Genomic DNA, 27,461 nt, shown 5'->3' with positions numbered 1-27,461 from the left:
TAAGAGTTACTCTGCCAAAGTCGTTTTTTTCCGTTCCGTTTCTTCTGCACAACTTTTGTCATATGACTCCCTGCCCCTGTCACCCCCCTTCTGGATAGGATTGTCCCGTCCCTCCCCCTCGGCCGCGGCGGCCGTCTGTTGGACTGGTTGGACTGGTTGCCCTCACGTCCCATCATGCCGGGTTGCACAGCACAGCCAATCAGAGACGCTCTGTTTGTGCTTCTGGTTTTCAGCCATGTCACAGATTCTAGAAAACAAATGAACACACACAAAAAAAAACCAGTAAAGATGAGACTCCGAATCGGACTGAAAGTAGAAAATCTTCACCTGGATTTCTTTCTTTTCTTTTTCACTGAAGGTTCATTTTTTTGGGACTCTTGTAAGATCACAGTTTGCTGCAGTTTTCCATCAGGACTTCTGAAACGAAGAAGGAATTAGCTTGTTTCGGGCCGCTTCCTTTTCAGAGCACTGCCTTTCTCAACACCACTTCCTGTCGGTGGATTTTAAAGGATTTTTTTTTTTTTTTTCCTTTCCCAAGAACCTTCACGTTCACTTCAAAAGTCACGAATAAACAAGGTTCAAACAAACTGGAATATCACAGCTGGAAGTCATAACCACTTACAACATACAACTCTAGATTTATAGTATATCTATTTATTTATGTCGAGTCTGATATAAATACATAGATATGATGAACAAATGGTTTCTCAGTTGAACTTCATTGCAAAAAAGACTGACTTTTTTTTTCTGTAAGTACTATGATACACAGTAATAGGCGTTGGTGTTATTTTTGTAAAAACATAATATCATCTATGTGGCATGCATGACATATATACAAAATTTGGTGGTTTAAAGCAATATGTCCAACCTGGTGCGATTGGTTCCGTCGTGTTCTGTGTAGCCTAAAGCCACTCTGTACGAAAAGAGATATAAAGGAAAAAAAAAACTGAAAATAAGACAAAAAAATATGAGAACCTGCATTTGGATAAAACTAACTGTTCAGTATCTGTGTTCAATGTTCTGTGTTCTGCATGTTTTAGTATGGAATGAAACATCCCAAATGTTGACTTGTTTTCCAAATGAATCTCAAATACACGCCCCAAATACATGCAGCATTACACACACACACACACTCTCTCTCTCTCTCTCACACACACACACACACTCGCACACACAGACACATGTATTTGCACTGTGAGGTGAAACACACTGAGGAAATTAAAACTGTGTGACTTCTGATGGATGGATTGACGAAAGATGAAGATTCTTCTTTATCTGTTTGAATTTTCTCTTTTTTTCTCTCTCTCTCTCTCTCTTCATGAAATTAAGATCTCACATTCCTCCTCCTCGTTCTCATCCTCCTGTCACACCACAAACTGCTCGGATTTACAAGCTCTCACAAAGGCGTCATCGTCCCACTGGTCACCTCCGTCCATCCGTCCGCTCTCCTCCTGCCTCTCCTCCTCTCCGACCCGGACGAGGAGGAAAACCAGGAAGACGTTTAAAGTTTGTCGTTCACCTTGTGGAATGCTTTGTGTTTGCTTTCGAGCCCAACCGATAAATCTAAACACACTCGACTCAAACCAGAGTTTTGACAGATTTATCTTGCGGGGCTGCAACTAAGGACTGTTTCTTTGATTGAAGTTGAGTCTTGAAAATGTCAGAAATGCAGTAGAAAATTCCAGTTACTTCAGTCCATTTGTGCAAAACCCAACAACATTTATGTTGTCTGCATATTCGACAAAGTTAAAGAGCAGAAAGTCACATTTTAGGCGAACAGAATCAATTTAAAGAAACTTTGATACCAGTTTATTTGATTGTTCCCTTCAAAAGTTTCTGTCCTGGATGTTTATTTACGTGTTTGTGTCAGTCGAGCTGATTTCCACGTCGGTGTGTGTGGTTACGCTGTGACGCGTCGGTCAACTAACAGTTACAGAAAAAGTTTGTGTTGACCCGATTTTTAAATCCGAACCCCCTCAAAAGTATTAAATTATATTCCCCCTGATGTTTTGTGTGTGAGGGTGAGTCGGCTTTGCAAGATATTGGATTGTTTCTCTTGGTAAACGTATAAAAATGACAGCGTTATCTGATGACTTTGCTTTTCTTAAAGACTGTTTGGTGTTTTATGACCGTCACAGTGGCAACATGCAAAGCTTTGCATCAGAACGGAAATGGATGTTTGAGTTGAAGTGAATAAGGCCTGAAATCTGACAACAGGGCTGCTGACGCAATAAAAAAAAAACCAACAAAGAAGACACTGAAGTTGAGGGTGAAAACTGCTCACAATGCAGTCAAAAATCAATCGTGGTTTACTTTTTGTCCCCCCCCCACTCTCCAGCATAGAGATCTAAATGTTGCTGTGATGGAGGTCGTAATCAGTCCTGTGCTTGTCTGATAAAGGGCTAAAAGTTTTAGCCTGAAAGGACGGGAGGTTTTGTTTTGTTATAATGAAGCTGGAGTGTCACGTCAGGAAAACTTTACTGTTTAAGTTGATTCAATCTGACTTCAAATCTGTATTTACATTTACATTCCAGCTGACGTGACGGCAGCGCCGGTCAGTCTGTGGTTCACAGATGTGACGTGTCCAAACGTTTCTTTTACTCATTCCTGGGAAAAAAAGTCCCCAGTGTTTGATTTTACTTTAAAACCCAATGAGCTGCAACACTGTTTGAAATTAATTGGAGTGAGTTTGTCAAACTCACAACTGATTTTTCTAGTCTAATGATATTCTTCTGATAATGACGCCTCGTATTCTCGTCGTCTCCTGCCGCACTCCAATGTTCCCTGATGAGAAAAACACTGCCATGAAACTGGATTTCGCTCCATGTTGTTTCTCCGCTGGTGCAGCTTTCGCAGAGCATTCCGATTCCTCCTCGAAATCAGTTTTATCCACCTTTTTTTTTTCCACGCAGCTCAATATTTTTGAATCCGTGACCAAAATACTCAAACTCCTGACATTCCCATCAGTCGAGCAGAGACGAACTCAGTCAAACAGACGACGAGGCCTCGGTGTCTTTGGTCCTGTTCTGCAGATTCAGAGCTTCCGCTGTGATTTGTTTTTGAGCCAAATAAAACTTCCTGTGCTTCCCTGAATGTTTGTTCGAGTGTGTGTGTGTGTGTGTGTGTGTATGTGTGTGTGTGTGTGTGTGTGTGTGTGTGTACTGGCTCGGTGAAGGTGCGTTTCCTCAGTGTGTGCGTCACCTGTTCCCTCGTTCGCTCTCATCGTCCTCCTGTTTGCTTCAATCTATGCAACAGAATCCTCCAGTTCGGCTCCGGTGGTCCATTTCACCTCCTTCCTCTTCCTCACACTCTCACTCCGTGCACTCGTCTCCGTCTCTACCTACTTTGCGTGTTTCAGTTGTTTGTACAGACAGAACTACGACACCTGTACACTGATGTATGTATCTGTGTGTGGATGCGTGTGTGTGTGTGTGTGTGTGTTTGCACCCCGTGTGCTCACGCACACACACGCAGACGCTCACACTGTTTTCTTTACTCTTTTGTAAGATATGATCATGTGGAATGCCTTTGGTCTTAGTGTCATGTCGTTTGAACTTAAGCTGAACAAAAAGATGATAATCAAGCAACTGAGTAAAAGTTGTTACATAAATATATATATAATATATAAATATATATAAATATATACAAATCTATATACATAAAATAAAGCCATTGGAATTTGAAATAAATCCGTGTCAGGGTGTGATTATTCTCAATGTCTTCACATGATGAGAGAAAGACATTCTGTTGTGAGATGTTGCGAGTTTTCGAGTTCGCCGAGCTTTTTGAAAGCTCTCCGAGAGCTGAGCTCCCTCCGCCCGGTCCCGGGCCAACTGCAAGGCAACACTTATGGAATCATCTTAATTATATTCCTGTGCCAAGTCAGCTGAGCTGGAGCCGGCTCCACCTGGAGCTCCTCTCGCAGGTTTGAAGCCCTCGCTCTGTCATGAAGGATTAGGCCTGCCTGCCGCCCAGACGGCGCTGCTGCTGCTGCTGCTGCTGGTTCCAGCTTGAAGCCGATCTCACCGTCTTCCCCTTCGTTTGCTCCTGCTGTCAAATCCTCTCCTCTTTCACAGATTTGGGTAATTTACTGCAATTACAATCCATTTTAGAGGTCACATTCAAGACATTTCACTTGTAAATGTTATCAAGCTTCCATTAAGGATCAAACACTTTTAAGTAACAAGAAGTATCCGATTACTGTCACTATTACAATTTCATTGCTTCACATGGAGCAGTTGTAGAGCTGCTGTCTCGCTTTTTACTTGGCTGGTTGTTAGCTTTAACATTGTCATTAGCTGTGGTCTATAGAGAAGGGAAGCTGTGTTACTATTTCACTTAACTCCTGTTTACTCGAAGAGGAACAATTAAAACATTTTGCCAATCAGATTAATCAATCACAAAAAAAGTAATCAGTTATTTTTTTTTGTTTTATTTTTTTTTTGCTGAATGCTGTCTAAATATTCCAGTTGCAAAAGCGAACTGGCATTTTTTCATGAACAGTGCAGCCTCTAGAGGGCAGTATCGAGCCTTCCTGAGCTGTTGCGCTCGGTGTCCTGCAGCTGTGCGGAAAGCTGAGAATCCTCCCTCTTCCTCTGCAGAGCTCAGCTGCTCGGGTTAACACTGCCACCGTGTGGATGCAGACTGTGTTACAGCCAGAGGAAATAAAAAAACTCACGCTTCATTTAAGCAGCTGAGAGCTGCAAACGACCTCAATAAATCACCAGTGGAAAGTAAGACAGCTCGGGTAGGAGGTCTGAGATGAGATGCGCAGCTTTTTGTTCATCTCCAGGAATCTTAAAACTTCATCAATTAGTTGGTGTCTCGAAAATGTTTTAAAATCTAAGTGTGGATGATTGATGGTCTCTTTGTAGTCGAGCTGCAGTAAGTTCTCTAACATCACCTGGGACAGCCGTGAGAGGGAAGTTTTACCAGACAGCTGTGAGATCTGCTCTGAGGTTTTGTTAGGAGGCAGGGAGGCTGAGCCAGAGATCGACATGTTGAGAGGTTCAGCAGGAGGTGAGCAGGACAGGTCTGTACATGTGCTGAGGAGAGAGGAGGGATGAATTCAACAGAGGATGTAGAAGATGGAGCAGCCAGGCAGGAGGAGAGGAAAAGACCTCCGAGAAGATCCATGGATGTAATGAAGGACGAGGCAGTCGATAGAAAGAGATAAAGGTGGATGATCCACTGTGCAGAACATAAAATACATGAGTCCAGCAGAATTCATCATAACCCAAAGTTAAGCCAAGGCCTTCTTCTCCTTCACTTCAGTGTGAAACACTGTGGTTGGACGTCTGTATCTGTGTCAGAGTTCATCATTACGTCTGCAGTCGACCCACAGCTGTGCCGTCAGCCTCACTGCAAAGCCTTGATTCATGCGTCCAGCTCAGTGGGAAACACAACACTTTTCTATTCAACATCACACATGTGACCTGTATTTCCTATTTTATCTGCAAATGTTTCACCATGAAGTCTCAAACAGATCAAGCTGTGAGACGTGGCCGAGGCGCAGCTGCACAGAAACAGGAAGTGACTGCATCCAGAAGAGCATCGGGATCAGGAAACCTCAAATCACGGCCGAGTATGAAGCTTCACCCTGAAGCCGAAGCAGCTGTGCAGCCTCTCCTCTCCTCTTCCACAGTGGGACACTGATTTTTGGATGAACTGCTGGAAAGACTTGGCCTGCCTCTGTTTCAGGAGGGTTTTGACCGTGACACACTCGTAGTTCATTTCCTGGACTCGTCTCGGTGTCGATGCTCCAATTTCAGCCTCCGTCCAAAGTCAAACTTATTAAGCCAAATCAGTTAAACACTCCTGCTGCTTTGTGCCCTTTTCCTGCCTCGAGTTGTCTTTAAAGTTTATCATCCATGGATCTGCTTTGATCAAGCACTTTCAAAAATGATCCGAGCCTCACCGTCCATCAACTTTCTTCCACATTATTGCAGTGTTTGATTATGATTAGTGCTTATTCATTATGGATTAAAAAAAGTAATTACCTCAAACTTAACGCGACTGATCTTTTTTGTTTCAATCATTTGTATGTTTTTGATTCTTTTGAACTGTGGTGGATCTCCAGCTTGTTGATTTTCGATGGATTAAACCTGGAAAAGAAACATTTTTTCTCTTTGATAATCTGCTGTGAAAAACATATCTAGATATATTTGGGATGACAAAAAGCAGAGAATTAAATACAAAACCTTACAGTTACCATACAGCATGGAGGAATGGGGTTTCCCTGATTGTTAGAACACTATTATGCAGCTCAGCTGAGACCTCTTATTACCTCCGCCAAGGAGGTTATGTAATCACGTCGGTTTGTTGGTTTGTTGGTTGGTTTGTTAGCAACATTACGGAAAAAGTAATGGACGGATTGCAATGAAACTTTGTGGAAAGGTGGGTCTTGGGCTAACTTAGAATCCGTTAAATTTTGGTGATGATCCGGATCACTGTCTGGATCCAAGAATTTTTTAAAGGATTCTTTATCATTGAGAGATAGGGCAGTCTTTGACATAGTTGGGCATAACTCAACAATAAATGACAAGGGGGCTTCGCAAAAAATTACAGTGTAAGTTCTTCAATGACTCTAAGAGATATCAGCTGCTGATCCAGATCACGGAAGAATTCTGGATACCAGGATCCAGAACAGACAAGAATAGGGGGATTCCGGAGTGTCAGTCACTGTGAGGAAACACATCGAGATATGAACATGCGACAAACAGCTTTCTCCCATACATTGTTTGTGTTGGGGAGAAATAAAATGTTTTTTAGTATATATGGTGTTCTTATTGTTGTTGGTGACTGATTTGAGCTGTGGCGGAGGTCTGCGCTCTCTGAGTGCCAAATTCTAGTTTATTTCTGTAATCCCAAATATTTTGCAGTGTGGAAGGACGTAGAAGTGGGAATGGTGAATATTGTTCCCATTCAAGTGGCAGATTCAGATAAAAAGAAAAAAAATTCTAAATAATAAAAAGACAACATTACTGGGGAAAAGTAAAGATACTGATTTGACAAACCTGGAGGAAGGGATAATGATTTTTTTTCTGCCAGCATATAATTCTGAAAACACTTCCAAAACTATTTCTAGGATCTAAAACTTGAGTTGATTCAGAGAAAGCAATCTGTCTGTTCTCTTCTCTCTTTCTATCCCCTCACCCCAACCGGAATAGCAGAAAGCCGCCACCTCTGAGCCTGGTTCTGCAAAGGTTTCTTCCTGTTCAAAGAAAGTTTTTCCTTTCCACAGTCGCTTATGCTTGCTCATGTGGATCTGTTGGGTTTATTTTATTAAATATATAAGATGGAGAAGTTCACATATTCCCTAAGATTACAACAGTATAAATTCCTGGTGGATAAAATACATTAACCCCCAAAGACAAGACTTCAGTGTATGAGCATTAAGCATTCCCCACTGTTCATGTTTGCACTTTAAATACTTCACATTGTTTCATTTGACACCAGACACCGTCTAGACTGGAAACGAAACATGTTGTTTGTACTGCGGCACTCAAGGCTGTGTGAAATTGTTAAACAGCATAATATTGTAATATTGTTGGTAAAATGTCTGGTTGGCAATAAAGACATAAAATAAAATAAATCAGATGTGAAAAACATACTGTGCTTTTTTTTTACATATAAAAAAAAGCTTTTACTATTTCAGCAGCACTGGCTGATAAATACACTGAATGTATTCAGTTCAAGACTTGAAAATTGGTCGTGCCAACTGGATGTTTTCTGGCCTTGAATGAGTGCAACATTTGAACAATACTCTAAACTAAAGGTGTGAACATGGAGTGTGTGAGTTAAAATCAGATGAGAAGATGAGAAGAAAAAGATAGAAGTACCTGCTGTTCCTAAATGGACCAGATAAAGAGTTTGAGCAGGTTTTGGAGGAAATTTCAACTTTCTCCTCTCTGACCCTGTTTTCCTTGAATTTCTACACGCCGCTGTCATTTACCCCTTAATGGACTGAATCAGCTCTCCTCACTCACTTCTCTCCGCCCACGAGGCTCAGACAGCAGTCGAAATTTCTCGGTGTGGGAAACCCTTCCTGGACAGGGGTCGTCAAGATGACTGCATGCCTCATTGTGACTGTGGCGGCGCCACGGCAACCGGATGCTGCGGAGTGTTGCTATTAATTGGCGTTGAGGTGGTCGTTGCAATGATGAGTCGAGCTCCAGGGGACAAACATCCCAACAGTATGGAGAAGTCTAAACCTGAACTCACAAACAGATTGTTGACGTTCAGGTTGATTCACACTCAGTGATTACTGTTGTCTTCACCTTCAACCACATTCCTCCAACAACTGGAGGGGAGAGCAGCCAGGATTGGTCCAGGAAATAGAAAACTAATAATCCCCCAACTTAATTTTGTTGTCCTTTTCAAAACATTCTGTAAAGTGTGTGTGTAAGTGTGTATCACTCCCTCGCTGAAGTTCAACAGGTGTTTTTAGGTCCACATTAACACAAATGACGAATAAAGAGGCAGGGACAAAGGTGCTGACGTTTGTTTCGTGTGTGTGTGTGTGCGTGAGTGTGTGTGTGTCAGAGGGCTTTATTAAAGGTCTGCAGGCTGCATCTGAAGTCATTTCAGTGTCTGATCGCTTGAAGAGCTGCAGTCGCCATCAGGGACAATGTAAGTACCTTTTTAAAAGTTATCTTTGTAGACGAATCAGTTTGTGTGTGTGTGTGTGTGTGTGTGTCTGTGTGTGTGTGCTTCAGTAAATGTGACAGTTTAGGTTTTTGATGCAACAAAATCACCAATGATTACTCCCAAAGTTAATGTGCTATCTAGTTATCTCTGAAAATCAGTGTTTGGGAAGATAAATGTCTAAAAATGTTTGTTAATTGGAATAATAAGAAATATAAGATCTTTTATTTTCTTAGTCCAATGTTCCATCAAATTGAAACTATTCAGTTAACTTGATCCATGTACAACAGTCACTGTTAAATATTCTGATGTCTTCCAATTTTCAGCCCCGGTACATTAAGTAAGTTTAAAAATCAGTCAGAAATTGGATTTCAAACAATATTTCAACTCCTGCCAGAGTTCTATGAGAGCGTGTGTCCCTAGAGAGCGAGCATCACCTGCATCCCGCGTTAGACTCACAATACTGTTTGAATCTGAAAGGGAAGAGTTTCTCTACACTGAATCGAAGCGACTGCAGTCGTCAAATCTGAGAGTCCTCGCCAGATAAGTAGAAGAAGTGGTTACGTTGAGATGTAGTCTGGATTTGACTCTTTATTAGATCCTTCTGCAAAATTGAAAGTTTCCAATTATCTTGGGAAACCCGATAAACCTGAACCGCAAAGAGGTGGAAGCTCAGTCTGATTGTTCTCAAGAAAAAAAAAAAATCTGCTACATATGAATGTTACAGCCTACGTCTTTTTTTCGAATATTCTTCAATTCTTTATTTTAATTTTTTTTCTGAATCCTTATTTTCACCTGTTAATTAATTCAAAATCTTGAATCATTTTCATGTTTGGTTTCAATGTCGATTAAACAAATATTGGAGCTGACATGTAGTGAAAGTAAGGACTTGAATCTGAGCAGGGTTTGTTGTGTTTTTCCTGCTGATGCAGAAGATGCAGATGTCCCACAGGCCTGTGCGGTGGCTCGCTGTCATGCTACTTGTCATCTTTACAGTGTCGTGTCAGTGTCAACAGAACCAGAGGTGAGACTATCGCTGGCATATGGTAATTGTTGCCTCATATAGTGAATATTCCTGGGGAGTTTGCATGTTCTCCCTGTGCGTGCGTGGGTTTCAGGTGAGGTGGGAATTTCAGTGTATGCTGTTGACCGGTGATGGAACTGTTCGCTGACCAGGCAGCCTGCCTGCTGTGTTCTTCTTCTTCTTCTCCTCGTTCCCGCAGTCGCCGAGCTGTGACTGAACACCAGCTGATGCACGACCGAGGACGTAACATCCAGAGTCTGAAGAGGCTCATCTGGCTGTCCAGCGCCATCGAGGGGCTGCACACCGCGCAGACCCGCTCTGCAGCCTTCAGCCCCATGAAGGTCCTGGACTTGGCTCTGAGTCCAGCTTTGATCCCTGCGTCCGGGGGCCCCCAGCCTGCCCGGGTCCGAAACCTCCTCAGAAACTTCTTTAATCCCTACCTGACTCGGTTGCGCAATGGAGAGCCCTAACTTTACACTGATGCACAAAAATTAGATATTGGCACATCAGAAAAGAAAAAAGTTTGTGTCTATTGTTTGTACAATGAAACACTGAAAACACAACAGCAAGTAAATCTTTTGTGACAGGTCAAGAATTATCAAAAAAAAATGTCTCGCGATTATGAAAGACTTAAGAAGGACATCTTTTGTTTTTTGTACTTTATGTGTCATATGTTTATATGTAAAGATATAATGCTATAAAGATGTTTGTACATATTAAAGAAGGCCAAATCTGAAATTCTTGAAAGAATAAAAGGCTTATGCTGCTCAGACAAGCTGATATCAGCTCATCTCCTCCAAGGATGAGACCAGGGACACACACACCTGCCTGTCCTGAAGGGTGTGGCCAAAGGTGACCTTGCTGTGTTATAGTTATAGTATATGGCTTTTGTAATTGTGCATTTTGATGTATATTTTGACTTTGAATCATAGATAAGGAAGATGGTAAAATCACATAAATTTTTAAAGAAGCACAGAATCTCTTGATCACTACATAAATGACCTCCTGCAAATAGTTTGATTGTTTTCTTTTTTTGTGTATGTTTTTACGTTGTTTTAATATTAGGACTTATATCAGACCTGGTTCCATCAGACATGTGGAGAGAAGAGCAGACGAGGATAAGTGTGCTAAAAACACTCTGTCATCACAGTTCAGGAACAAATCCACTGGCTGAACAACACAACAAATTGTACTGGAGATACAGCGAGAGAGAGAGAGAGAGAGAGAGAGAGAGAGAGAGAGAGAGAGAGAGAGAGAGAGAGAGAGAGAGAGAGAGAGAGAGAGAGAGAGAGAGAGAGAGAGAGAAAGAGAGATACAGCGAGAGAGAGAGAGAGAGAGAGACGTTGGTTATTAGTCATGAACTCAGACATCACAATATATCACCAGTTGGTGAGAGGCTGAGCTGCACACTCCACATCTTGTGTATTTGCACTGGGCAGAAAATTACTAACGGGAAACAAACGGAAAACATCTTCAATAAAATAGATTTTTTTTGTTAACTTTCAAAAAGAGGTTTTGATGTTCAGTATGTGACTTCACTCTTAGTGAGCATTAGGTGCAATCCGCACCAATTCCATCTTCTCTCTGTGCAGTTTCATTAACTTCAGGGTTGCAGGGAGCTGGAGCAGATCCCAGCTCATGTGTAAAGGATTATAGCTCCACCTTGGACAGGTCGGCTCCAGCCCATCACAAGGTAAACAGGACACAGTGTCACACCTACAGTCACCACTTGTGTCAAATGTATGTTTTTTGGATGGTGAGAAGAAATATGCAAACTGTCCTGGACTGAAAACATTTCCACCATGAGACCAGGGTGCTAAGCATCAAACAACTACATTATACACTTAAACACTTGGTGAAATGTTTGCACTGATTAAAAATTATGATTGATTAATGTAAATTTAATTAGAAATGTCAATTTTTGGGTTTGCATCTTTTGTTAAAATCTCACAGCTATACTGCACAACTGAAAAGGTTTTTTTCCTTCTAAATACTATCAGGATTGATTTCACTTTAGACAACACTTTTCCACTGCTTGATCAGTGTTACTCACATTCACACAGCACTGGAGGTGGCTGTCACGCAAGGCACTCAATCCAACCATTGGGAGCAGTTTGGGGTTCAGTGACTTGCTCAAGGGCACATTGATGTGCGGACAGGGGGAGATAGGAAATCAAACCTGCAACCGACAGAGCCACAGCCTCAAGAAATCAGAATCATTCGCTGGCCATTGTCAAGTTCCTCACAGGTCTGTCCCTGGATATGAATTATTGACATTGTGTTAAAAAAATGTTCTCGTTAATCCAATATACGGAAATATTTTCTATTCGCTGATGATACAGATTTATTTACCTTACTAGAGTGACATGTCACAAAGGTGAATGGCAAAAAATAAAAATAAATTGTTTGACATGGTTTACATGTCATATTAAAGTTTGAAAAAAAAAAAACTTGACTAAATCTGAAATTCCAATTTTTTTTAGGCGGTTTTGCACCATGAATCCAAGGCATTGAAAAAACTCGTCGGGTGGCTGAGCTGTCTGCCTGACAGAACACACTCAGGGGAATTTCCCCCCACTGTGGATGAAGCCACGCGAGATTTCCGTGATGGCTAACGATACCTAGCCTTCTGCGTGAACCTCAGTGACACCGGTCGTGGTGGTCCACCTACAGGTGCGGATATCTCAGGTCAAATCTGACGGCTCGCAGAGACGCGCCGCCTGTCAGCTGGAAGTGCAGCCACCGCCCCTCGGACCGTCCGCGGCGCTCGTCCTCTCACCGGCCAGGTCAGTCAGCGTTCACGTCCCATCATCTCCGCAGCTTTTTACCCGTCCCCGGGCTAGCATGTCAGGCTAGCGGCGGCTAGCTGCCGTCACTACGGGGGGGGTGAGGTGTCACAACCGAAGAAGCTTCTAATCCCGGTGTTGTGTTTCTAAGATCTCTGTAACTGTGGGAGATGCATTTGTTGGCATTGCCTTGCTGACACATGTCTTCCGTGGCTGCTCGGCGCGCTGTTGCTACACAAGCTAACAGTGAAACTGATGGGAATTCCGCTAGTAGCCAGTTAGCATTAGCAGTCCGCCGGAGTCAGGTTGGTTGCCTGCTTCTGACAGTCACAGTTTATAGTTTATCAAATCACAGACGCATTTATGAGTGGGTTCATCCCGCTGTTTGTGATTGTTCCAGAGGTATCATTGAGCTGATAAACTCAGCGGGCGCTGATGTCTGTCAGCAGTGTTTCTGACTGGTGTTTCGGGCTGACTGGCTTCCCTGTGAACTGGTGACCGCCCGTCGTTGCTGCTGCTCGTAACAGTTGATATCAAAAAGAGACGCGCAGAAGGCGCGACTCTTCGAAACTTTATTGTAAATGCGGCTAAACGGAGTTCTCCTCCACAGCTGCGTATTTCTGTCTGGTTTACTAGCAGTAGCAACAGAAGCTACGTCAAGCTGGTCACCGGTTAGCCAGGAAACCAGCTAATCTGAAACACCGGTCGTTACATGTCACAGACTCCAGATCTTTCTGTTTGGATCATTTCGGAGGTAAACTCCATTCAGACGAACTCAGGTATCGCGGGCAGTCCACACGTCTACTGGAAAACACCTCATTTAAACCGTGTTGTGCTTCACTTTGAGGTTAAATATCTCTCCAATCGTATAGGAAACGTAGTCAAACGATTTTCTACATGTATTCACAGTGCATGACTTATTCTTGGATATATTGATGCATCTTATGATGAGATGTTTATTATAAATATGTAATTTTACACATACCCAAGTGTGTCCAACACAAGCCTTCTACATGACAAATTGATTCAATCCCATGAGTGTGAAGTATGAGAGAGGAGCAGATCCTTTTACATCTGTTGACTCTATTTCACTCTGTAGTCACTTTGTAATCTATATATCTTTGTCGTGTTTTTGTCAATTTGCAACAAAAGAATGTTTTGTGTCATTTGATCAACATTTTGTGTAATTCATAGAGCTGCAACTGCTGTTTTGTTTCTCATTGCAATCCATGACATGCATTCGTCGCTATGTGTCTGTTTTTCTACTATTTTCATAGTTTCCTCATGGTATCTTATATTCACTAAGGCACCCTGAGATTATTTCTTTTCTTTTTCCGCACCAGTCACTTTTTCAATTCCAGGAGCATCTCTGTCATGATGGACTATATCCTAACTTTTGATGACTAAGAGTTTTCAGACATCTTGTTACAGAACATTTTGCTGGTAAATCTGTTTCCTCGCAGTTCTTTGGTGTTGTTCATATAAAGTTATGATGTGCTTCTTAGTGGTGATTTGTTGTCTCTTGATGTAATCCTGTGTCCTCCTGTCACCGTTTTAACCTACATTTTTGTCCTCGTGGTAGTGTTGTGATTTTCTGTGGTTATCTGGTGTGTTTTTATGTCACTTGGAGGCCCTCTGACCCATGGAGAGCCTTGACTTGTGGCCCCTGGGTTTATTTTGCGTGTTTAAACCTGTTTTGCAGCACAGCACTGCTCCTTGAATAAATACACATAACATTCATCATCCTAAGGTAGCTTTTCTAATGTTTACAGTGCATGTTTGTGGTAGGATTTGGAAGTGACAATTCAACCAGCATTGACAAAATATTGTTTTTTTTTTATTGCCAACAGAAGTAGTTGAACATGGACAAGAAGTGCTTCACAGTTTTGTGTAGACACTCATTTTTCAAACTTAAAGCCACATTTTCACTCAAAACTTCTGTCCAGATATTTTTTCTTTCATGGTTTTTAAGTTCACCAGCTTACATGTGCTGTGTTGATAACTGACACTCGTGATTGGTGGAATCATACGTCCCTCAGTGTACTTTGGAAAGGCTAAATGTTTCGGAAATCTACTGAAACTTTAGATAAGCTCCACCAGGAGCTAATTCTAAAACTGAAGATATCTGTGATTATTACAGTGTGTATTTTAAATAGTTTTCTGCAATTTAATGCAAATGTTTTGATACTTTGAGTTTGCTTAATACAATAAAAAGCAGTTGTTTTTTCTTCACTTATAGGATTTGAAATTGGAAAACTGTCATTAACAGTTTTATATGAAAGATGATAACATTTTCAAGATAAAAATAAAAGGATGGAAATGGAGACAAATGTTGGTTTTCTCAGAAGTGAATTCTTTTATTGTAAGTTGTTCCTAAAAGTTTTCTCAAAATGATTGAATCTGGAAACAACCCTTTTGAAATTCAAAATAAATGAGAAAATAAATTAGCCGTGCTTATGCATGCAAATGCCTACATGTGCCGTAGCATGCATGCATGTAGTATTGCAACATTAAATAAAGAATTAAGTCCGTCGTTTGGTTTGGAAGCTGCTCAGGAACCGATTCCTTTAAAACCAGGAACCTTTAGAAAAGCCAAATTGAACTGTAATCATTATTAGCAGGTTGGTGAATGTGTGTTTCTGCAGCAGGTCTAATGATGGTTGGTGCCTTGGTTTCTTCTCAGGAACCATCCAGCCACGTCCAGCCCCACTGTGGATCTTTAGCCCCGCAGGCAGGACAGTGGCAGAGGCAGAGCCGGACCCATCGGGGAATCGTCCAGCAGGCAGCGGGGCTCCATGAGCGCAACGGGGCAGCAGCAAGGGGGGGCCCTGCGTTCTCGCCGAGGCCTTGTCCGGGACAAGGACCCTGGGCAGGGCATGGGCATGGAGGCGGCCTGCTGGCTGGCCCCCGGAGTGCTGCGCAGGCTGATCGAGCTGCCCTCGCCCCCCCTGTCCCGACACCAGCTCAAGAGACTGGAGGAGCACAGGTGACAGCTACTGCTACTGTGATGTCTGGAAACTCGGAGTGTGTGGTTTTGGAATAGGAGAGTACGACCGTGCCCAGGGGTTAAGCTGTCTGACATAGACGGGTTCAGTGTGTGTGTTTGGTAGATTACGCAACGTGGCTTTCTGACGTTGAGATTTTTTTTTTCTCCTTTTGAAGTCCTCAAAGTTGCAATCAGAGCAGATGCGAGTGAAGTTTCTATCAGTCTGAACGAAGCTGTTTTCAGTTGTGTTTTTATTTTCAATCAAATTAAAAATCAAATAGGGAGTTGTTTTTCTGCAGTTAAAAAAACACTCAGAGGTTGAAAATAGATATATAGAAACTTAAACAGCATCAAGAATTTGTTCGTCGTGCACATTTACAGTCAGCTGCAGGATACATGACTTTAAAAGGCTGCTCTGTGTTTGGTCTGTGCTGCGTTCAGGCGTCACTCAGACCTCAGAGGAGCTCCGACCTGCTGTTTTAACCACGGTTCAGAAGGCGGGGCTCACACCTCCACAAATTCATCTCAGTGATCAACAAATCCCACCAGACATGCATTTAATTTATCCAATCTGACGTTTTACATGTTTTGAATCCCCTTTCATATGGATTTCAGTTTTTTTTTTCTTTTTTATATGCATTTGATCTTGATATGTAAAGAAGGAGAACTCTGATCTGATTTTAAATTAATAGAAAGCTTCATTTCTAAATGCTCAGTGTTCACAAAATCAGACATTTCAGCTTTGATGTTTTTTCTCAGCTCAAACCTCATCAATAGATTCAATCAGTGGCCGTGTTGGATAACTGTGTACAGTTCTTTTTTTGTGTGGTTTTTTTTTTTACATTTTTTCAGTTATGGTTACAAAAACAACACTGTTCTTACAGCACTGATGATGTTTTGTTGGACTGACGACAGCTGATGTTGTTGAACTTAAGGACAAAATCTATATTTTTAAGCTGTGAATTATTGAGTCGTGTTATTTTGATGGTGTGAACCTGCTGGGATGTTTGTCTGTTTTCAGTGAAGAATTGAGTGTGTGAGGCTGATATGTTTTCCAGAACAGTTCCTCAGCGGCGTGTGTCTGTCCTCACAGGTACAGCAGCGCCGGACGCTCCCTCCTGGAGCCTCTGATGCAGCGGTACTGGGAGTGGCTGGTGGGACGGGTCCCCGCCTGGATCGCCCCCAACCTCATCACCATCATTGGCCTGGCCACCAACGTCTTCACCACCCTCGTGCTCGTGTACTACTGCCCGACCGCCACCGAACAGGTCCGCTTTGATGTGGAACAGAAAAAAAAAAAAAAGACAGATTTAAGTGCTGAAAATCTTCTCTGCAGCTCAGAAGGTTTTACATTTAATTGATGAGAGGAATAATAAGTGATCAGCAGAATGTTATTTAATAAAACAAAACAAAAAAAACATATTTTATCACTCTGCTCTGGAGTTCCTCCTCCTGAACTGTCTGTTGTACGTGCTGAGTGTGTGAGGTGTCTCTGAGGTTTTTGAGGTCGAGCTGGGTTAATGGTGGTGAACTGAGGCGACCAGAGTTTCAGCCGCGGCGGTAAACATCCCAGCTTCACTGGAATATCCACATGCCTCACAGTCAAGTTTTCTCTTTCACCCACCTTCTGCCTTGTGACGCTAAAACATGTGGAACATGTTTGAGCTTATGATAACACTTTCCAGGAACTCGATAAACCCGAGTTCTCCGATTGTAAAAGCTCAGTAATGATCAGGCTGTCAGCTGCACATTAACTAGTCAATTACCTTTTTGTGCTTTGTTAAAAAAGCTTTTCATGTGGATGTGCTTCAGGCTCCTCTCTGGGCGTACCTGCTGTGTGCCGTGGGCCTCTTCATCTACCAGTCGCTGGACGCCATTGACGGGAAGCAGGCCAGACGCACCAACAGCAGCTCCCCGCTGGGCGAGCTGTTCGACCACGGGTGTGACTCTCTCTCCACCGGTCAGTTTGGCTCCGACTCCACTCCGCCGTGCGCCGGTGAACCCGAAGCCCCTCCGTTAACGCCGCCCGTGTCCGTCTGTCTCTGCAGTGTTTGTGGTGTTGGGAACCAGCATAGCAGTGCAGCTGGGCACCAACCCAGACTGGATGTTCTTCTGCTGCTTCGCCGGGATGTTTATGTTTTACTGCGCCCACTGGCAGACATACGTGTCGGGAACGCTGAGATTTGGCATGTGAGTCTTTGAAAACTGCTTGGTTTTTTTTTTTTCGCCAAGGGAGTCTATCTTCATTTCTTTGTCTTGTCTGTTACTTGCAGTCATTAAGGGACACAAACAGCAGGTCTGAACATGTGCTCTTGAATACTTATCACGCACTTGAGATTATTTCCTTCACTCTGAGAGCGAAACACTTCCTCCTAATGAAGCCGTTTTCAGTCATTCTCCCAGAGAGCCACTTGGCTGAATGACTGTTGTTCCCATTGATGTAGTATGTCTGGGACACTTTCCAGAACTCCCTTTGCTTTTGACCTATATGTACGATCTCACCCAGAAATGATAGATCAGACGTCTGCAGTTAAGCTCTCGTCTCACATAAGTACCACTTTTATGAGGGAACGTACTGAAGCATGTTGCATTAGATGTGGAGGAAATAGGACAAAACTGAAACATTGTAAACTTTGTTCCAGTGTTGTTTTTGGCAGCCTATTTTGATTTAGTTTTAGTCTTAGTCTTTTGGACGAAATGCTCATTAGTTTTAGTCACATTTTAGTCATTTCTACACTTCATAGTCTTAGTCGACGAAAACCAAATGGGTTTTAGTCCAGTTTTAGTCATTAAAAAAAGGCTTAAACATTACATGAGAAAAAAGACAAAGGGAATTTTAAACCAAACAAACATCATAAAATATACTTAAATGGCACAAAACCAACATAACACATCGATGCCTTTTGAATATTAAATAATAAACCGGACTAGTTTGGTACTTTACAACTTCAATGCAGTGCTTATATGAGCTCTGCCAGACAGAATGAGAGGACTAATAGGAGTTTTGCTGATGCTTTCAGGCTATTTTTCTAATGTCCATACTGATATAAAGGCTGAGATCTTTTATTAAAACTGGTCTGTTATGTTTCTGTGTCACTGATTTGAACTGGTAAGAGTAACTGCCTGTTATTACTTTTGGAGGAGCGATAAAACTGATATTAAGATGGTTATTAGGAAAATACTACCATTAAAACAACTGAAATAAACAAAATTAATTCCTTGGGTACTCTTGATGTTATGAAACACTTTGAAGTCTTCAAAACTGAGGCAAACCTAACTTGAGTTTGATAAACTTTGTAAGTATTCCTTACATGAATTTTCTCTATACAAATTTTAAGCAAAAGTGAAAATACATGTCTTCAAAATAAGACAACACCTGAATTATTCTTAAAAAAAGAAAAGAAAAAGTAAAGATTTATTAGGTACTTGGGGGGGGAAAAAATCTCCACTAATCAACGGTGGGCTCCTATTGCAGTTTCACAGTAAGAACAAACAGTCAAACAGTTGGATTAGATCCTCCGTCTCCCACTACGAGGCGTTCTGTTTTATTTTCTGCTGGATTATGATTGAAGTACATCCATAAATCACTACGTGTTTTCCTCCCGCTGAGCCTCTGTTCGGAAGGTGCTGCCACGCCCTCCAGTGCGCCGGTGCATAAGGTGCAGGCGTGGTCAAACAACGACAGGAAGCAGCTCGTGAATTGCTGATATTTTCAGAGTAAAGCAGCCGGTCTGCGTGAACAAGCTGGGAGAATCGCATTTGTTTTAATTTATTTTGAAAGTCAAAATACTGACATTTTCGTCTCATCTCGTTAACGAAAACAACAGCTACGTCTCGTCACATTTCCGTCTTTAAAGAGATATTTATAGCTCGTCACGTCTCGTTTTAGCCACGGGAAAATATTTTTGTTGTCGTCATCGTTAACGAAAACAACACTGCTTTGTTCCAGTAACTTTTATATCCGAGCTGTTCCGTAAGTTTAGATGATAAAATATATTCATGTTCTAAAGATGTTATTAACCCACATTCTTAAATACTGTAAATACTGGACGTAGGAGAACCGGCAGTGAGCAGGAAACCATTATAGGTCCTGTTGAGGGCTACAGAGGAACAACCAGGACGTGAACAAGAAAACATGACTATGCTGCCTGTGTTGATACAAAGGTTTCAGAGCGTGGTCATAAATACAAAGTGATTACAAACTAATAAGATTCAAAAGAGTGAGCGTGTTCAGAGATTCTCTGAATGTCCTTCTTCACTGTACCACATAATCCAAACTGTGAACAATTCACTCGTCCATCACCGGGAAAACCCACACATGCGCAGGAGAACATGCAAACTCCACACAAGAAAGGTCCTGCGATGGTATCCGCCACACCACCTCATGGCCAAACACGTCTTTAAGAGACCATACTGAAAAAGTAAAAGAGGCATGAGGAAAATACTCCCATCTTTGAATTTTTTCATGAACAAAGTGTTTTAAAGCCATTCAGACGTGGAAGCGACCATCAGAGTGTGAGACGTTTAATTTGATGTCGGTTGTTTTCTTTTGCGGGAGAGTGGCAGTAAATGTGGATGTGTTCTGTGTGTAGATTTGACATAACAGAGGTGCAGCTCTGTCTAGCAGGATTACAGACTCTCACAGCCTCTGTGGGTCCCTGGCTGTGGAACGTGATGGTAAACCTCCTGGCTGCTGCCTGCATGGCTCGCTGCCGCCTGCCTCCACAGACGCTGCTGACTTGCATGGAGTATTCGCTGGATTTGGTGCAAACTGCAGATTAAAGCACGGCTCCGTCATATAAAGGCAACTCGGCGTTCTCCAAACTACATGTGATTTTCCCACATTCAGACCTGAGGCTCCATTTTCATGTGTTTCTTTGAGAAGAACTGCAACACTTGTGTGTTTTCCCCACCACGTCACGATGTGTTCAATTAGGAACTGGCCTTAAAAAAATGCTGCTGCCATTAATAATAGTTCCCATTCTCAATTGGCTGTGAACAGGGGAAGCACAGACGCCTCACTGGAGCCGTTAATGGGTTAAAGTGGGTTTTCTTTTGAGTTTGGTTTTGCTGTGGCGAGCGCCTTCATCTGCAAACAGCTGACTGATTTATGCCTAGGTTGTCCACACGTACACACACACACACACACACACACACCACAAAACTTTCACTCACAGAAGTTCAGGTTCACTCTGAGATGCAGCGATTCAGTTTTCATGTTTTTGACCTCACGTGACTGACACTGGCGGGTTTTATTGACGGAGCCTGTGAACTGCAAAGTCGAGCAGCTCTTCTTTTGACTCATTGACCTCCAAACGTGCGCCTGCGTGACGCCGAAGCTGCTCCATGCGCAGCAGTGTGTGGTGTCGGCGCTGTGCTGTGGAGGGAGGCTGCAGGATGACTGTGTGCTGGTTCGTCACTAATCCTCACTGTCAACTCTCTGCTTTCTCCTCCCACTCAGCATTGATGTGACTGAGGTGCAAATCTTCATTATAATCATGTATTTGCTGGCCGCCGTGGGAGGATCGGCTTTTTGGCAGTCACTGGTAATTCAGCTCGGTTTTAATTCCTGCAGATAAACATCAAGCAAGAATGATGCCATGATTATGCAATGCTGTTTATTGTGGTGGTTTTAATGTAATTGTGAGGGCGTTTCTCCTGTTTGGTTTAATCAATTAACTGTAATAGTTTTTAGAGACTTGTAACAGTGTCAGCCCCGACTAACATTACTCATGATGCTGCATATGAAAGTGAACGTTTTGCCCAGAATTAGTAGGATTAATCTGATCTGACTCCTTTGTGTTTTCTTCTTTAAATTCATTATGTTTATCTCTTGATTTTCAGATTCCGATCCTAAACATCCAGATGAAAATGGTTCCCGCCATCTGCACTTTTTTAGGAGCCATCTTTTCCTGCACCAATTACTTTAGAGTTATTTTCACAGGCGGCGTGGGCAAAAACGGATCCACAATAGCAGTAAGTCTGAAAGCTGGTTTCAGGGACATGTGGTGAGAAAGAGGTCAAGACGTTTAGAGAAATGGAGGAAAGATGGATGGATGGAACAGAGATGACGGATGTACCGTATTTGACAAAGCTTGTTGGAGATGGATGGCATAGCAGAGGGAGAAGCTTTGAAGGAAAGAAGAAATGTACTAAATAAATTTGTTTGCCTTGCCTTTCATCAGAGTGAACTTAAGCGTCTGATCTGATCGAAAGCAGTGTTGTCATTAACTGTGTCTCGGTCCTTCTTTCAAAGGGAACCAGCGTCCTCTCCCCAGTCCTTCATATTGGTTCAGTCATCATTTTGGCCATGATGATATACAAAAAGTCTGCAGTCCAGCTCTTCGAGAAACATCCATGTCTTTATATCCTGGCGTTCGGCTTCGTCTCGGCCAAAATCACCAATAAATTAGTTGTAAGTTGGACGTTTTTTTTTTTTTTATATTTTTAGTTTTTCCTGGAATGATGATGTGCTTTTTGTTTTTATTGTTTCTGCTGCTGCTTCGTCCTGAATCTTCATGACCAAATTACAGAATGTTAGTGTCACAAGTTCTCCTGAACTTGGACTGTAAACAGAAACTGAAAACAGTTTTCACAGCCCCAGCTTGTTCAGGTGTAATAGTGAGGGTTAAAAAAGAGAAAATATTTTTATATGTTCAGATTTTTTTTTGTGATCGTTAATTGAGATAAAATAATTGTTTTGGTGCTTCATATATTTCCATTTCTGTAAGAAATTTGCTCACCTTCATCCTGACTGGCTTTCTTGAGCTTTTTAATGGAGTTCAACCACAGCATGCTGATAAAATATTCATACGGAAAACACTGTTGAGGTCTGAAATATTCATGAATATAATAAATGCAAAATAGAACAACAAAAACAAAGTACGTCCTGCGTCAGAGAGAGGTGACACTGGTGTTTCCAGCTACGCCTGGTAATGAACCTCAGCTTCACTATTCAGTCCTCACTTGAACTTCACACAACTTCTCAGTCATTTCACTCTTTCAGGTGATTTTCTTGTTCTGCAGAGATCGTCTGATAAAGTGTGTGTTGGTTTGTCTGTCCTCAGGTAGCACATATGACAAAAAGTGAGATGCATCTCCACGATTTAGCCTTCCTGGGGCCAGGACTCCTCTTCCTGGATCAGTATTTCAATAGTTTTATTGACGAGTACCTGGTACTCTGGATTGCACTGGTGAGTACAGCTTTGAGACAAATGTCCACATCATGTTTTCACATGTCAAGACAGGAAACGATCAGGGCTCCCTCGACAGCAGTTAGCCGAGTTCTCACTGTACTGTGTGAGTGTAAAAAGTGTAAATCCAATGTTTTGGAGGACTGTTTGAGACACTGTGTGAGACTCTCTGCTGTTAATGTTAATAGTTTGTCCTCAACCTGAAAATACCGAACAGCAGTCGTTCCCAGCAGCTGCTTTCAGCTGTAATTGCAGTGATCGCTAATTTTCTAGTGTTGTGAAGGAACGAAGCCTTTTTCCTTCAAATCTATAAAATGACATAGACATGTCAATCTTCATGTGTAAAACTGTTTTTTTTATTCTGATATTACCACCTGAAATTATATAGAAAATGAACAAATATAGCAGTTTTATTGGTAGAGTGAAGTCAAACTGAAGAACAAAATTAACTGTTAGTTGAACTGATCTAAATGTGAAGCAGAACAGTGATTTTCAGTCTAAACTATGATTATTAACATTTAATTTTACTTGTCGGTTTTTATCTTTGACAGACTGTCAAGTTTCTGTTTCCTTGTCAAACGAAGTGATGTGACGTTTCTTTTGTTGCATTTTGTTTCTTCCCCTCTTTTTCCCCGCAGATCATTTCCTTCTTTGACTTGGTGCGTTACTGTGTCAGTGTTTGCAACCAGATTGCCTGCCACCTTCACATTTTCGTTTTCAAAATCAAGCCTTGCTCAGTGCTCAGCGCCGCTCCTCACTGAGGACACGCCGGCCGCTACTGACTCTGCCTCTTCCCGTTAGTCGCACTCATCTTTTCTTCCCTCTGAATTCCACGTAGAGAAGCAGGGGTGTGGGGGAGCGGTGGTGTAAAGTATGTGCTTCTGCCAACTGAATGTGAGGACAAATAATATATATAAAGATACTGGAATATTACCGTCATTGTTTCCTTTTCCACCTGTGCAGAATTGAATTTGTACCAGTTTCCATTTTCTGCCCCGGTCATCAGAAAAACGTCGCACAGACGAATCTTTCAGGAGAGTACAGGTGCTACTCGGTGTGTACGCAGAGAGAAACATGAGTGTGTTTTAATTGTTTATGTGCAACGGAAGAAAAACAAAATGTATAGAAGATAAATCAAACTCTTTGCTTTTCATGATTATAATTTCTTTTGTAATATTTGCATAACTTGACCTTTTTGCTATTGTAAATACTGAACTGTTACAGTGTTTGTGCTTCTCTTTTAAGTTAAAAAAAAAATCCTGCTTTGACACGTTTATAAGGAAAAAAAAAACAAACAACCCTTAATGTGTGCAATTTTAAAGCAACTTCATCTCCTGCTGGTGCAGCAGCGGAACGCGGCGCTGGAGGAAACTCGGTGTCAACTTGATTTCTGCTTCGTGTAACATTTCAAAGTGTCTTAACGGTTCTGTGCAGAAGATCCACTGCCAGGGTTTTCTCAGTTACATTTGCTAAAGGCTTTCTGTTGGCTGTTTTAGGTCAAGTGGGGTTTTGATGAGTCAGTGTTATCTTTTTTTTTTTTTCTCCAAATATATTCAATTGAACATAATATTTCTGTTCATGCTCCATTACAACCATTTCCTTGTATTGTTTTTTATTTCCATTGTGACTTCAGAAAACAAAGAAACAGTAGCTGGGTGAAATCCACTGATGTTTTTGGTTTTACAGATGTGCGTGAAAGGTCTCAAAATACAGTCTGACTCTCAGGTTTGGATCGACTTCTTTCATGTTAAAGTTGTGCACGTTCGGCTTCACACTTCTGCCGTTCTCTTTCAGCCCTTCCTGATGTTGTTGTTTGTGGGCGGTTGGCAGAAAACGGGTCATTTCAGGAAACGGTCAGACAAAAGTAATCTATTTATAATAAAAGTAACTGATAGCTTTCTTGACTCTTTAAACAGAACTCTACTTGCTGCTCAGTAAAAGGAATCTCGTGATTCTGATTCATATCATTAAAAAGAAACTTGTTCAGTTCAGCAGTGACGCTGCATTAATCCTGTTTGATGCCTGAAAATATCCACCCAGAGACACAGATTACACGCATTAGATCGACAAACCGTTGGGTTTTGTTTTTTTTTTTTTTTTTGATGGTATTTGTTGACAAGATGTCTCGAGCGTCGACAGACTGCAACCTGAACAGCACAGTCCTTCCTGCGTGACTTGACTGGATCAGTATTACAGCGACGTGTTTGACACTCGGTTTCCTCCAAAGCGGCCGCGGCGGCGGGTCGGGTTAACCGGTTCAGACGAGGCCGCACACTGAAGTCGACGGTTTACCAGGTTGCGACTGAGAACCTGATCAAACGTCATACAGCATGTTTTGAAACGCGGCCGCTGCTCGCTCTGCTTCCACGTCCTCATCTGATACTGTTAGTGTGTTGAACGCTGCTGCTGCTGGACGGGACCCGCGGTGAACGGTGGCTCGACGTCCACCTGGAGGACATCAGCTTCGTACTTCTGCATCTTGTGCCTGTTATTTTTTTGTCTTTCTGCTCCATCTTCAGTGCTTGTTGCCTCCACGGTGTGTTTGAAATGAGCCGCGATGCCAACCGGCGTCTTCCTGAGAGTGTCTCTGTCTTAATCTGTGGAATTTGTGTTCAGGTTTTTGTTTGTGAAATGTTTTGACCCATAAGTTAAAGAGCAGCTTCACCGAAACGTTTTGCTCTGTGGTTTGATTCATTTGTTGGTAGATCTGAACAGCAAAGACATAACTTTCAGTTCAAAAGCTGTAAGAGACGTTTGTATGTTACAAGAAGGGGAAGAGTCAAAATGAGAATAAAACTGATTATTTTACATGAGAAAAGTTGCAGTTGTTGAAACGTGTCATATTCAGAAATGTTTGAAATGAAGTATTTAAGAACATGAAAGTAAAACAGAAAAAAAATCTGTTCCCTGAAGTGGATGGATGAAAAAATGTTCCAACTAAAGCAGATATTTATGTGAAAATTCACATTTTCATGTAAATTAAATAATCCTTTTTTTTTGTACTAGTACCAGAAGAATGAAATTTTAATGACAAAATTATAATTTATGTGAGTGAAGAATATAAAGCAGGTATAAAATGTCTTCATCAAATATGGAAAAGCTTTGGTTATAGTTGTAGTCTAAAGGTATAAAGAAAAAGTTAACCTTTTCCGAGACGTCTGCATAAAGACACTTAAATTTTTCGTTAATTTCTCAAAGCTTTGGGCTTCGCAGATTAAATTTAGCATGATTTTATACAGCCTGAAACAATAGATGACTGTAGTGTGGCTGCTGCGGTTTCAGGGGAGTCCTCTGTAGTAAATGGGTGTAATTTCATCTTCTTAATGAAAAAAAAAAAACAATACATGACAGCTGTGTCTCACTGTAAGTGATAGAGGAACTTACAAAACTACTCAAGTCTGCCGTTTGGAAGTACATTTTATTTACAAAGAGACTGGTAACTTTAGACAGGGTAATTTCACTTCCAGCAAAATGAAACTGAAAGGAGGAGCTCTGCTCACTTAAGACTCCAGAGAATGAAAACTGATTCATGAGGGGTGTGGCCGGCGTCATCGCACATCAAGCTCCTGCTTTGCTCAAGTGTTTTAATTTAACCGAGTGCAGCTTTTATTTGCAGTAGATTCTCTGCAGCTGGTGTCTGCAGTGTTTAAACCTCACCTGCATGTGTGGATTCCTGCTGTACAGTGTGTAACCTCGTCGGTGTCTCATGATGACTCTGTTAGATGCAGTGTTGAAAGCCGCGGCTCGTGCATTTAAAGGTCTGTGTGTCGGCTCAGTAAAAGTTTGCCTTAAACACGATTGTTCTCTGTTTTGTACAGACACAAAGTCTCTCTCTCTCTCTCTGTCTCTCTATCGGGGTGTGTTGCCACTTTCCGCGTGTGTTTGCTCTGAGAAGCTTTGTGTAAAAGTTTGTTTTCTTTTGGCCAGACTGCCAAGCTCAGGTATTTCACCCTGTGTGCACGTAGCTGTGATCTTAAGACGACCGAGGTAAACCAGATCACCTGGAAAATCTCTCCTTCACCGACCAATGCAAATAAATTTCATACACCCACCTGCAAACAGGTTTCTGCTTGTGTTTTACTGGGAACGCCACGCCGGTGGAGTCTTGGAGGAATGAAAACATCGCCTCACACAAAGATCCTTCAGTCTCAAAGGACAGTGCGGGTGTGTGTGAGAGTGTGCAGGCCTTCTTAACTGGATTAAACAACTGCATTTTCTCCTGACAGTTGTCATGTTTTATTGTTGTGATGGCAAAACATTCATGATTCATCTCCTCTACTGCTTCAGCACACTGGACAGGTCAAGAGTTCATCACAGAGAAGACGATGTAACAAACAATGAACTTTCAGAGCCACCTGTGACTGGAAGGAAACAGATCTCGAAGAGAACATGCAAACTCCACAGGAAAAACCTCCAGTCTGAGGATTTCTTTCTGTGAAGGCGAGAGCGCTGACTCCACTGAGCAGCCTGTGAGAGCAATGATCAAATATACCACAAAAAGAGGAATGCGGACCAACCTAAAAGAGGCTAAATGACCCCAGAGACCAAGACCACAGAAAGATTTCTCATTGAAACACAGGAACACAAAGCAGTTTCAAATGCAAAATGACAAGGAATAGATACAGAACAAACATGATGTTCAAACAAAAAAAAAAATTAAATTATGAAATGTTCAATAAGAGATGCAAAATGATAAAACAAAAGGAATACACCTTCAAAGACAGACACAATCTAATCCGAGAAACTTGATCTCACAAACAAGAAGCTTCAGACACTAAAAAAAATCCCAGAAGAAATATCGACCTCAGTGTGACTCAACACACCTG

The 27,461-nt window shown here is 41.9% G+C and overlaps 1 protein-coding gene and 1 long non-coding RNA gene across 3 annotated transcripts; one reads left to right on the top strand and one right to left on the bottom strand.

Annotated features, from left to right (window-relative positions):
* Window positions 1-1,048: 1,048 nt before the first annotated feature.
* LOC115388072 (uncharacterized) lies at window positions 1,049-20,603 on the bottom strand. The gene is made up of 3 exons (XR_003931448.1): window positions 20,576-20,603; window positions 18,814-18,818; window positions 1,049-1,132 (listed from the first exon to the last, which is right to left on the bottom strand). It is a non-coding gene; the product is annotated as an uncharacterized LOC115388072 (long non-coding RNA).
* On the top strand, window positions 12,289-26,006 carry LOC115388020 (choline/ethanolaminephosphotransferase 1-like). Of its 2 annotated transcripts, none has more exons than XM_030090947.1 (10): window positions 12,289-12,456; window positions 15,140-15,442; window positions 16,536-16,710; window positions 17,255-17,402; window positions 17,491-17,632; window positions 20,904-20,988; window positions 21,287-21,418; window positions 21,699-21,857; window positions 22,510-22,635; window positions 23,274-26,006. In XM_030090947.1, the coding sequence occupies exons 2-10, from the start codon at window positions 15,252-15,254 to the stop codon at window positions 23,394-23,396; spliced, it is 1,281 nt and encodes a 426-aa protein (XP_029946807.1). In that variant the 5' UTR covers window positions 12,289-12,456; window positions 15,140-15,251; the 3' UTR covers window positions 23,397-26,006. The 2 variants fall into 2 exon arrangements, with proteins under 2 accessions (XP_029946807.1, XP_029946808.1); XM_030090948.1 differs by lacking the exon at window positions 20,904-20,988 and adding an exon at window positions 20,035-20,119.
* The last annotated feature ends 1,455 nt before the right edge of the window (window positions 26,007-27,461 follow it).

The sequence above is a fragment of the Salarias fasciatus genome, chromosome 5, assembly GCF_902148845.1.
Source record: "Salarias fasciatus chromosome 5, fSalaFa1.1, whole genome shotgun sequence".
In the NCBI taxonomy this organism is placed as follows: Eukaryota; Metazoa; Chordata; class Actinopteri; order Blenniiformes; family Blenniidae; genus Salarias; species Salarias fasciatus.
Note: the sequence above shows the minus strand (reverse complement) of the source record. Positions and strands in the feature narration are given on the sequence as shown.